Source organism: Notamacropus eugenii, chromosome 5 (assembly GCF_028372415.1).
Source record: "Notamacropus eugenii isolate mMacEug1 chromosome 5, mMacEug1.pri_v2, whole genome shotgun sequence".
Taxonomy (NCBI): domain Eukaryota; kingdom Metazoa; phylum Chordata; class Mammalia; order Diprotodontia; family Macropodidae; genus Notamacropus; species Notamacropus eugenii.
Genome location: NC_092876.1, coordinates 23,148,949 through 23,159,601, shown reverse-complemented (window position 1 = coordinate 23,159,601; position 10,653 = coordinate 23,148,949). Strand labels below are relative to the sequence as shown.

The window sequence follows — 10,653 nt, the reverse complement described above, 5'->3', positions numbered from 1 at the left end:
ACTGAAGCCATGAGGTGACTAGAATCAGAACGATTTATATGAGGGCAAAAATATTATAATACACACTGTGATCAAGGCAGTGACCATCCACGTCTCCAGAGACCCCAGGGATGAAGCATGCGACCCACCTCCAGACTGAGATGAGTTGGATTCAAGGTGCAGAAAGAGACACACACTTTGTTTCACTCGACTGTTCGTTGACCGCTTTTTCTTTTCATTTTTTTCTCTTGGTTTTAAATTAAGAGTTGAGGGAGGAGGCAACAATAATGATGCACAAAAAAACATATGTATATATATATACATACACACACACACATATATAATCATATATAAGACTAAAAGGAAGTATCAAAGGAAAAAAGCTGAACAACTTTGAAAGTAACAAAAATGCAATTAATTAGACACCTTTTGAAAAACACTCAAGCAGCCTGAAATAGAGATTCCTACTTTCATATCGAGTCCTCTTGTGTTCTTCTGTGTATATGGAAATGATGATGTTTTGGGCATGTTTAAGTTTAGAATATGTATACACATATGCACACACATTCAATAAACAACGAGCACGCACAATCCATGTATACACATATTAAACATGCAGCGCAATATACACAAGCACGTACATATGCATTCATACATACATATAAATGCATATTTAGTATATTTGCACATACATATACACACAAAAGATGTCCCCAAAGTATTATAACTTAAAAGTACACTAAGATTTTTGTAATGTCTTGTATATACCCATCTTCCCAGGGATCCCCAAAAAACCTTTGGGGAAATTCCATTTTTGACTCAGGGGTACAATAGGAAAGTCTAAGACATTGGGGTCTATTCCCTAGTATGCTTGGAATAAGAAAAGCCCCATGGGAAAGTCTGACATGGAAGCCAGAATCTAGAGGCAAGCCCACCCCTGAGACAGACCCCCTGGAGAAAAGGTGATGCCAGAAGCGCCTGAGGTATTCACTAGCAGGGGGAACAAGTCACCCATCCTTGTCCCCTCCTGACCTTTTCCCAGATGCCCAGGGCCCAACAGATGAGTTGGGAGAAAGCACAGCAGATCCCATGTTCGTCGTAGCTTCCACTGCTCAGAGCATCACTGCTCTCACCATGTGCCCAAACTGTCTAGAACATTTTGATCTTTGTGTAGACTCTATGTCTTCCTTGGGCCCATGCACATCATTCCCTTTTCTGAACTCCTAGAGAAGCTGGGCTTCTCAGATTCAGAGCAAAAAGGAGCCTTGGAGATCATCCTACTCTTACCCCTCAATGTACAGAGGAATAAACTGAGAGATTAGGGTTTTTTCCAAGATTCCAAAAAGCAGCGGAACTCAGAGTCAAATCTAGGTCCTTTGACTCCAAATTCAGCCTGCTTCCATAGCATATAGGGAGATTTATTTCAGTCTAGTAATGGAACAGCCATAAAATGTTGATCATAGAGTCAGTGCAAACCTGAGTTCCAATCCTTCCTCAGAGTGCCCTCAGTCTTGACTTCCTCCTTGGTAAAATGGGGACCTCAATGACATTGTGAGGGTCCAAGGAGTGAGAGTGGAAAGCTCTGTGTGTCCTGGACAACACTATCAATGTCAGCCACCCAACAACCCTGAGTCTCCCCTCAGGGTGGCAGTTGTGGGGTCACCATCTGCCTCAACAGATGGAGACATTCTGAGAACAAGGATTGTGGCTTCTTGTCCTCTGGCGCAGCAATGGGAAGAAATATGGAAGAAACAGGGGGCTCAGAGGGGCCCGGTATAGTAAAGCTGATTGAATGGACTGTCTTCAGGTTGTGGAGATGGAAGACTCACGACTTTTATTAAGTTGAGTCAAGGGAGGAAAGGGGATGGCCCAGGGATGGTGATGGGCTCAACCATGTAGTTGTAAGGGTTGGGGTTGGCGTAAGAAGTCCTGAGGACAGGGTCCAGGGTAAGAATCAGTCTTAATGGACTAAAGCCAATTCCCCCCAGGTATAATTACAGACCAGAAATTCAGATAGTTGAGGAAGCAAAAGAAGCCTATGAGAAAGGGAAAATGAGTATGAGATATCATATCCCTTCTCTATCCTCCCCCCATGCCTATTCCTTCTATATATCTGCTCCTCCTTCCTTCCACCATCCTCACCCGAGACCATTTCTCATCCCAAATATCACTGTTTCTCAAGACCACAGATCGAAAAAGTCCAACTAGTCCAACCACATCATTCTACTTGATGAAACTGAGTCCCGCTAAGATCATAACTTGGCTAAAGTCACACGGGTTGTGGGATTTGAGTCCTTGTCCCTGGTCTCTCTTTATCTTCTTCTCTTGTGCCTCCTTTCCCCACTTCCACACCATCTCCAGACCACCGTCCTTACCCTCTCCTCCCCCTTCTATAATCTGACAGTGTCCCAGACTTCCTCATCCTTCTCCTCAGTCACAGCTTCTCCCCATCCCCCCCAAGCCAATTCTGGCCCTACACACATCTTCATCCCACCTTCTGTCCCTGCCCCAGCCCCAACTTCATCCCAGAGGGAACCTCGGCTCTCATCCCCACCTGTCATCATGAAGAGGAAAATGCCTGCCCAGGTTAGGTAGTAATTTATTTCCAGGGTGTAGCTCATTCCCTTCTGCAAGAAATTCTGGGCCTGAAGCAGGTAGAACAGGGCACACAAGAACAGGAGCAGACCTTGGCACAAGACAGGAAACACAGGTCACAAGAGGCAGGGGTGGAGGAGTAGAGAGAGAGAGTGTTGACCTGGGAGTCAGGAAGTCTTGGGTTCAAGTCCCACCTGAAACACTGACAACTGAAGAAGTGACAAGCCTGTGGCTAGTCTGCTAAGTCTCATTTTTCCTCGTCTGTAAAATAAGGATGGTCAGATAAACAGGTACGAGCAGAGAGACAGATATATATATATATATGGATGTATATACATACATATGCAAACACACTATATGTACATACACAAAGCACTATATATGTATGTATGCATATGTGTATATATACTTTCTATATGTCTCTTTTTTCTTTCTACCTATCTGTCCCATCTACTTATTCTATCCATCCATACCTGTTTCTATCCTATCTAGCTATCTCATTGCATTTATCCATCCATCCATCATCTATCTCCTTATCTGTCTATCTATCTATCTATCTATCTATCTATCTATCTATCTATCTATCTATCTATCTATAGCTTTGCAAACCTTAAAGCACTTTATAACTTAGCTAGAAATGCAAACCATAGGATTTGGAACACACATATTGCAGGGACGAGATAACGGTATACCATCCCTGGCCCCCAGAGGCCAATGTGAAGATGTGACCCTCCTCTCTTTTGATGAGAATGATGTGATATCACCCACAGGACTTTCTAGCTGTCTGGTCCGTTAGGTCTCCCTCCTCTCCAGCTTTCAGCTTCCTCGTAGATGGTTTGTTTGAAGAGAAGCAGACTGACCACACTATGTTGGGGTTAAAGTACTGTAGGTCCTCATGGATAAAATAAGAGGGATGTATGAGATAATCCCTGACGGCCTTCTACCTGCACAATGAGCTACATCATGGCCCAATGGAGAAACTCAAGATTGGGAGCAGGGAAACCAAAGACTGCTGAGCTCACAGTGGGTACAAAGCTAGCCTTGAAGTCAGAAGGATCATGGTTCCAATCCCACTTCAGACATTCACTAGATGGCTCTGTGGCTTTGGGCAAATCCCTCACCTCCCTGTGCCTCAGTTTCCTCATGTATAAAATGAGGTAGGTGGCCAAAATAACCTTTCAGGTCTCTTGCTGCTCTGAATCCTCCCTTGGTCACATTCACATAACAACCTCTCTGGCCCTCAGAGGTGCTCGCTGTAAAATAAAGGGTTTGCTATAGATGATCGTTGTGGTCTGGCATAGCTCCAGATTCATGTTCTTATCATATCAATGACCAACAAGGCTCCTTTGGAAGTTTGGCTGGTGCTGGGCAAGTATTGTTCAGATAGAGAAAGGGAGCTTGGATTGAGCCAGAAGAAACAGGGGCATATGTGACTCCTGAAACAGGGCAACCAGCATCGTTGGGGCCACGCTTGTGGTTCCTGGGCTGGGCTGTCCTCCAAATTGTTTGTTTTATAGCCAGATCTGGAGAGAGATCATAGTCTGAGAGCAGGACTGGATTTAAGGTGCCAGGCTGGGATCTCCCCAGCCACAGGAAGATGGTTCAGTGGGCAGAGCTGGAGTCAGGACAACCTGAGCTCCAAACCTGCTTGAGCTAGTCATTTAACATCTCAGTCTCAATTCCCTCAATAATAGCCCCTACCTCACAAGGCCATATTTAGGACCAAATGCTATGATACATGAAGTCCTTTGCAAGCCTTAAAGTATTATGTAGCTGCTAGCCATTATTATTATTCAGAAGAGAGGCCAACACTCTCATCTTATAGAAAGGGAAACTGAGACCCTGGGAGGTCAAGCAATTTGTTCGAAGTCATGTTGAGGGTAAAGGATGGGGTAGGACCCCTGGCTCTACACTCAGTGTTCAGAAACATTCTTAGAAGAATCCAACCCTACCAAGGGGCAGGTCTTACCTCTCTTGGATTTCCCAGAGATTTGGGCTTTTTTTTAGTCTCCCTATCTTGCCAAAGTTGGATATGCAATGGAGACTCGAAGGTCTGGTCCAGCTCTGAATGTAATTCTAACCTATCCTGTTTCTAACCTTAGCTGGCTCAGCTCTCTTTGGGCAACCTTAGGGCTCACTGTGTCAATGTAGTCTTTCCTGTGAACACTCAAAAGGCTTAGCCCGCTGCAGCTCAGAGCCCATGATCTCAAGGGATTGTCCTGAGGAGCAGAGATGACAGGTAATCCCCACCAGGCTCAGAAATGTGGGCTGTCTTAGAACCAAGCAGGGGCTCTTTCCTTTTGGTCCCCAGGTTTTCCCATTTCCCAGACTTTCTAAAGTTTATTTCATGCCTGAGCTCCCAGATCCAAGTGTCCTGACCTGAGCCTGCTTCATGCCCAGGGCTGACAGATCTACCACACCCTGTTCCTAATCACCACTTCCTTCACCTGACACAGCTGCCATAACAGGATGCTGGAGCCAGTCACTTGCCTGCTGTTTCCTGACCTGAACAGCCACTAAGGTCCCCTCTTGCCTTGGGAGTTCCCCTATGTATCCCTTTCAGCTGTGGATGCCAAACTTGTGTTCTCTTGGTTTCTTGAAAAGGAAACCTCTTCCTCCCCCATTGCTCACCATGGCATGGAGCTGACCTTGGCTTCATGACACCTGTGCCAACAGATGATCTCTGACCCATCCTGCAAAAGTGGGCAGGATCTGAATGCCAGCCCAGCCCATGTGAATGGATACTTCTCATGAGAGCATTGGTCTAATTGTGTTTGCTGAAGCCCAGGGCCAGACCTTCTGATGATGGCGTTTTGGGCTCAGCCACAGTGGTGTGGAGGGGCCAGGATGCCCATTCGAGGGTGCAGCATCTACAACAGTGAAGTCACATCTCCTCGAAATAGGAAATATTTGAGAAAGAAAAGCAAGTGGGCAAAGTCAGAAAAAATAAACCCAATAGACATTTAAAGTAATTAGAAATTACCAGGAAAGAAAATCACCAATCAGAGGCTCAGCTCCTTAACTATACTACTTGGCTCCTGTCCTGAGGACTGGGCTGGATTCAAGATATTCCCCAGGCTTGGAAACTGTGCCTGGGGCCCTCGAAAAAAAGATTCAAATGCTGCTTCTGTACTTCTTATCTGTATAACTAAGGTCAGGTCATGTCACTTTTTGGGGTCTAAGATTTCCCATTTGTAAAATGAGAGAGCTGTCTGAGGTACCTTCTCAGGTCCCTTCCTGCCATATATCATTGAGGCTGTACATCTCTAATGGGACTCAGGGCTAGATGAAAATCTTGTACAGAGGCAGCCTGGGAAATAGGAAGAGCACTTAATTCTTTTGACCTTAATTATTTGCTGTGTGACCTTGAGTAAGTTATTTTACCTCCCTGGGCTTCAATATCCTTCCTTTTTCAATGAGTATCTCATACTAGTTACATCCCAGGTATGTCTTATGGGAAGTATCTGGTAGACCTAGATGTGATGGGGCTGATGACAGAGATTTGGGTTTCCTCTGAGCTATTTGCCCAGCAAATGTGAAAAAATGAAGCAATGGCACTCTACAGAGAGACTGTAGAATCGGAGACAGCCTTTTCATCACAGCTTCTCACCTGATAATACCTTTTCCTCTCAGATAACCCTCTATATCCTCTGGAGATATCTTCTTTCATCTATGCATGTAATGTCACTCTTTAGAAATTGAGGGTAAGCGGAACATCAATTTCTACCTTTCTTTGTACCCCCAGATAAGTGGTACAATGGAGAGAGCATTGAGTTGAGAGTTAGAGTGACCTGAATTTTAATCCTTTCTGAGACATTGACTACCTGTGTGCATAGGCTAGTCATTTAGCCTCCATCTAGCTTAAATTTTCTTAACTATAAAATGGTGCTAGTAAAAGCACCTGTCTTCCAGGGTTGCTGTAAGGATGAAAATGTGATATTTATAAAGCACTTAGCCCAGAGTCAGTCACATAAAAAGTGCTTGATAAATGTCCATTCCCTTTCTTTCTTGTACTTAATAACTGCTTGGAACATAGTAAATGTTTAGTAAATGTTTGTTGATTGACTGATGTCCCTCCTGGGTTTTCCACTGTCTACTCCTGCCCAGTGAGGATAGGGGTAGAACCTGTTTCTCTCCAAATTCCATGAATATACCAATCAGTTCCTTTGGCTCTTCAAAAGTAATGGGGCTTCTGGATATCACTAAGGACTATATCTCTTCTTTGCAGAAAAATGTCAGAGAATAAAAGCCTTTGAGGGATAGAGATAAACCTGGGAATAAGCTTGGATTGGGGCTGGGAATGAATTTGGGCATGGAGATGAGATTAGGCAAGAATGGGAATGAGACTGGACCTTGGATAAGCATTTGAGGGAATTAAGGATGGGGATAAAGTTGAGTTGGGGTTGAGTTGATGATAAGGTTGCATTGGGAATTGGGATCAGAAAAGGACCAGGAACTAGGGACCATGCCTATAAAGAAGCTGGCAATGGACGTGGAGAGGTCGAACATGGCCACCGAGCCTTTGAAGCAGAGAATGGAGTAGGCCAGGGCTAGGCAGAGAAGGAAATTGGAGAAGCTAGCCATGAGTATGAAGATGACAGAGTAATTCACGTAATCTGAGGAGAGAAGGCAGAGAGGAGGAAACAATGTCTAATGGGCTAAGACTCTCAGGGAGTAAGGATTTGGGGGCTTGGGGAAAACTGGAAAAGGGAAAGATCATCCCAGAGTCAGGAGAAAATTTCCAGTTAAGGGGGGATCTCTAATTTGGGGGATGTCCTAGGAAAAAGGGAAATCTTTGCTTGGGTTAGGATCAGATGAGAGCCCACGGTGTTTGGAACTATTTTCTATGAGAGGTCTCCCAGTGAAAGGGTGCTTTTTGGTCAGGGATGAGTGAGTTTCTGAGTGAGGGGCGCAGGTAGACTCACAGGGTGGCTGGTCAGGCTCCAGTATGCACTCAATATCTGGGCAGGGAACAAAGAGAGAGGTGTAGATGTTGATGAAGGTGAAGTTTCCAGGAATACCCACTGGAACATGAAAGCAAATCCATGACTTATATAGAGAGAGCAGCCCGATGATGACTTGACCACACAGGCTCAGCAGCAGACAAAATTTCCGACTCAAATGGCGCGCCTGGTGCAACAGACGATGGCTGAATGGTAACGTGGAGGTCCTACGCCTTTGAATCTTACTCCATCTGTAGAAATGACCAGCAGTGAGCTTCCCCCAAAGGTCAAATGTAAAAGGGATCTCAGCAACCACCTCATCCAATCTAAAGTAGAAGTGGCCTCTGTGACCTTCTGACACATGGTCACCTTGATTTCTAGTCACAAAGTTTGATACCAAACCAATGCCACACCTGTATTTTTGCTTCTAATGCTAGAAACCTGACTTTGTACTAAAGCCAATTTATCTTGGAATTTTTGCCTCATCACTCCACTAATCCCTGACCTGATATATTACTGAATCTTAATCCCTAACCCAGGCTTCTACATCTAAGTACTTCCATTTGTTTCCCTCCCAGATACCAGCTCTGACACTGACATCCAGGATTCTTCATGTATTTATTTTGTTGCTCTTGTGACTATTGAGTTGTTTCAGTCACGTCTGACTCTTCATGACCCTGTTTGGGTTTTTTTTTTTGGCAAAGATACTGGACTGGTTTGCCATTCCATTCTCCAGATCATTTTTCAGATGAGGAAACTGAGGTTAACAGGATTAAGTGACTTGCCCAGGGTCACACAGCTAGTAAATATCTGGGGTGATTTCAATTTTTTAAAAAGCAAATGCCAAATATATACCATCTCCTATGGATCACACACCTGAAATCAGACCAAACTGAAGCCCCCCTCCCCCTTTCTAAGAAGTCCTTGGAGGGATTTTCCAGAGAATCCTGGTCTCTCACCCTCCGAACTCTCCCCCAATGGAACTGTGATGCTGATGGTGGTTCATACACAAACTCTTGGAGAAAGAGTAATGAGATATGAAGGAACAGCCAAGGCTAGATGTCTCCTGAAGCCACTCCAAACAGATTCTCCAACTGCTTCAGAACCCCCTCCCCCTCAAGCTTCTGCCTACCCCACCCCCATTCCTATACATCTCCCTAAACCAAAAGGCCCACCTGGGACCTACCTTATCAACCTTGGGGAGCCAACCACCCAATGAAGGAAAGATGTCTTCTTAGCTTTAAGGTGGAGAGAGATAGACTATCTGAGGGTCAAGCCAGATTTGGAGCCATGTAAAAAACCATTACAAAAAACCAGAGAATTTACAGCTGAAGGAGATTTTGGGGGCAAGCATTGGGTCTGAAGTCCGAAGACCTGGGTTTGAATCCTCAGTTCTTTATCCAATGTTGTAACTTTAGGTAACTGATTTAATCTACCAGGTGAAGAACTCAGTTTCTCCATTTGTAATCATGAAAAATAATTATATTTCGTTCTGTTGTGGAAAAATGTACTTTCCTCACAATACTTTATGAGGTCTTCATATTATCTTCATTTTACAGTCAAGATCACTGAGACATAGAATTTCAGTGGCTTTCCCACTGACAGAGTCAGAATTTCAACTCAGGTCCTTTGCTCTCAGATCTACTATACCAGGAACCTCCATTTTAGAAACTTGACCAAATTAAAAACTACCTTTTCTTTCATTTTTTTGAGTGTGTTATTTCTAATACTCTACTAAAATTAAAACTGTTTGCATAACTAAATTGCAATGCCATTATATTGTCTCGAAAACAGGGTGCATGACCTTATAGGACTTGGGAATTTTTGTCTCTCTATACATAACACAGGTTTTCTGGAAATCATTAGATATTTTTTTATGCTTCTATGTGCACAAAGTAATGGCTAGTTAGCAGAGAGATTTCTGAAATGATGCCTATAATTCATGGTGGACATGCAAGAGAGATTTGTTTTTACTTATGCTAACTAGTACAATGGAAACTTATACTTCTTAATTCTAGCCATCAAACTTTATCAACCAAATACATGAAAACAGGAATTTATATCATTTATTTGACAATACACACATTAACCCCACAAGAAACAAACCACCAACTTGATTTCCTAGGGTTTCCCAGTAAACATGTACCATAGAAGTACTTAGTTACAAGTTCCCCTCTTTGCCCAACTGGAAGTCTTGTGTCTCACTCACTGGCCTCCAGTGAACATGAGGGATAGTCGCATCTCAAGCATGAGGAACCCAGGAGTCAGCCTCAGTCACAACTTCAGGTCACACTGAATCCAGACTTGGTGTTTGCAGCACAAGACCAGGCTGATGACTGGGGATCTGATGGCACCCAAGTTCTGATGGGTGATTGTTTCCTTAAGAGGATGATGGGAAGAAAATGTCAATCAAAGCTCATGGCATGAACACATATTTTGAGTTGTTTACCAGACTTGGGGGACATCTGTCCTTAGTGGTTGTTTATCAGACATGGAGATCACAGACATCATTTGTAATTCTTTACCACATTTGGGACACGTAAGTTACTACCAGATTGTCATTTCAATTCTTATCTTGTTGGAGGGAAAACAAAAACACATGGCAACCACTTCATGACAAAATGACATAAGTCATATTAAAAGAACCTTATTCTCTTTAGAAAGCTGTATGCCTGCAAAAGGAATGGAGCTGGTTCAATACAGAGAGAAAGAGAGGGAGAGAGAGAGAGAGAGAGAGAGAGAGAGAGAGAGAGAGAGAGAGAGAGAGAGAGAGAGAGAGAGAGAGAGAGAGAGGCTTTCCCCACCACACACACACACACACACACACACACACACACATACACACACACACACACACACACACACACATACTTGAGGACTTTCTTTGGGGCAGTTCTAGGGAGGAAAATGAAAGATTTTTGAAGATGCAGACAATAAAGCTGGCTTTTCACTCTTTCTCTGATTTCCAGCTTATAGTCTCTCTCTCTCTCTCTCTCTCTCTCTCTCTCTCTCTCTCTCTCTCTCTCTCTCTCTCTCTCTCTCTCTCTCTCTCTCTCTCTCTGTCTTTCTCTGTGTCTCTCTGTCTCTTTCTCTCTGCCTGTCTCTCCCTCTCTCTGTCTCTGTCTGTGTGTCTCTG

At 43.9% G+C, this 10,653-nt stretch overlaps 1 protein-coding gene across 1 annotated transcript; it reads right to left on the bottom strand.

The window, feature by feature from the left end:
* Positions 1-1,781: 1,781 nt before the first annotated feature.
* On the bottom strand, positions 1,782-8,605 carry LOC140503599 (transmembrane protein 202-like). Its single transcript, XM_072607731.1, has 5 exons — positions 8,477-8,605; positions 7,500-7,768; positions 7,044-7,190; positions 2,534-2,665; positions 1,782-2,015 (listed from the first exon to the last, which is right to left on the bottom strand). The coding sequence occupies exons 1-5, from the start codon at positions 8,521-8,523 to the stop codon at positions 1,948-1,950; spliced, it is 663 nt and encodes a 220-aa protein (XP_072463832.1). The 5' UTR covers positions 8,524-8,605; the 3' UTR covers positions 1,782-1,947.
* Between the last annotated feature and the right edge of the window lie 2,048 nt (positions 8,606-10,653).

What these genes read in the sequence shown, in the direction of transcription:
- LOC140503599 (XM_072607731.1), bottom strand. Translation starts at nt 8,523, where the DNA reads ATGAACCACCATCAGCATCACAGTTCCATTGGGGGAGAGTTCGGAGG. An exon ending in GGAGCCTGACCAGCCACCCT is followed by an intron (nt 7,191 to 7,499) that starts GTGAGTCTACCT and finishes TTCTCTCCTCAG; the next exon opens with ATTACGTGAATTACTCTGTC. An exon ending in TTTCCTCTTCATGATGACAG is followed by an intron (nt 2,016 to 2,533) that starts GTGGGGATGAGA and finishes CCTTTCTCATAG; the next exon opens with GCTTCTTTTGCTTCCTCAAC.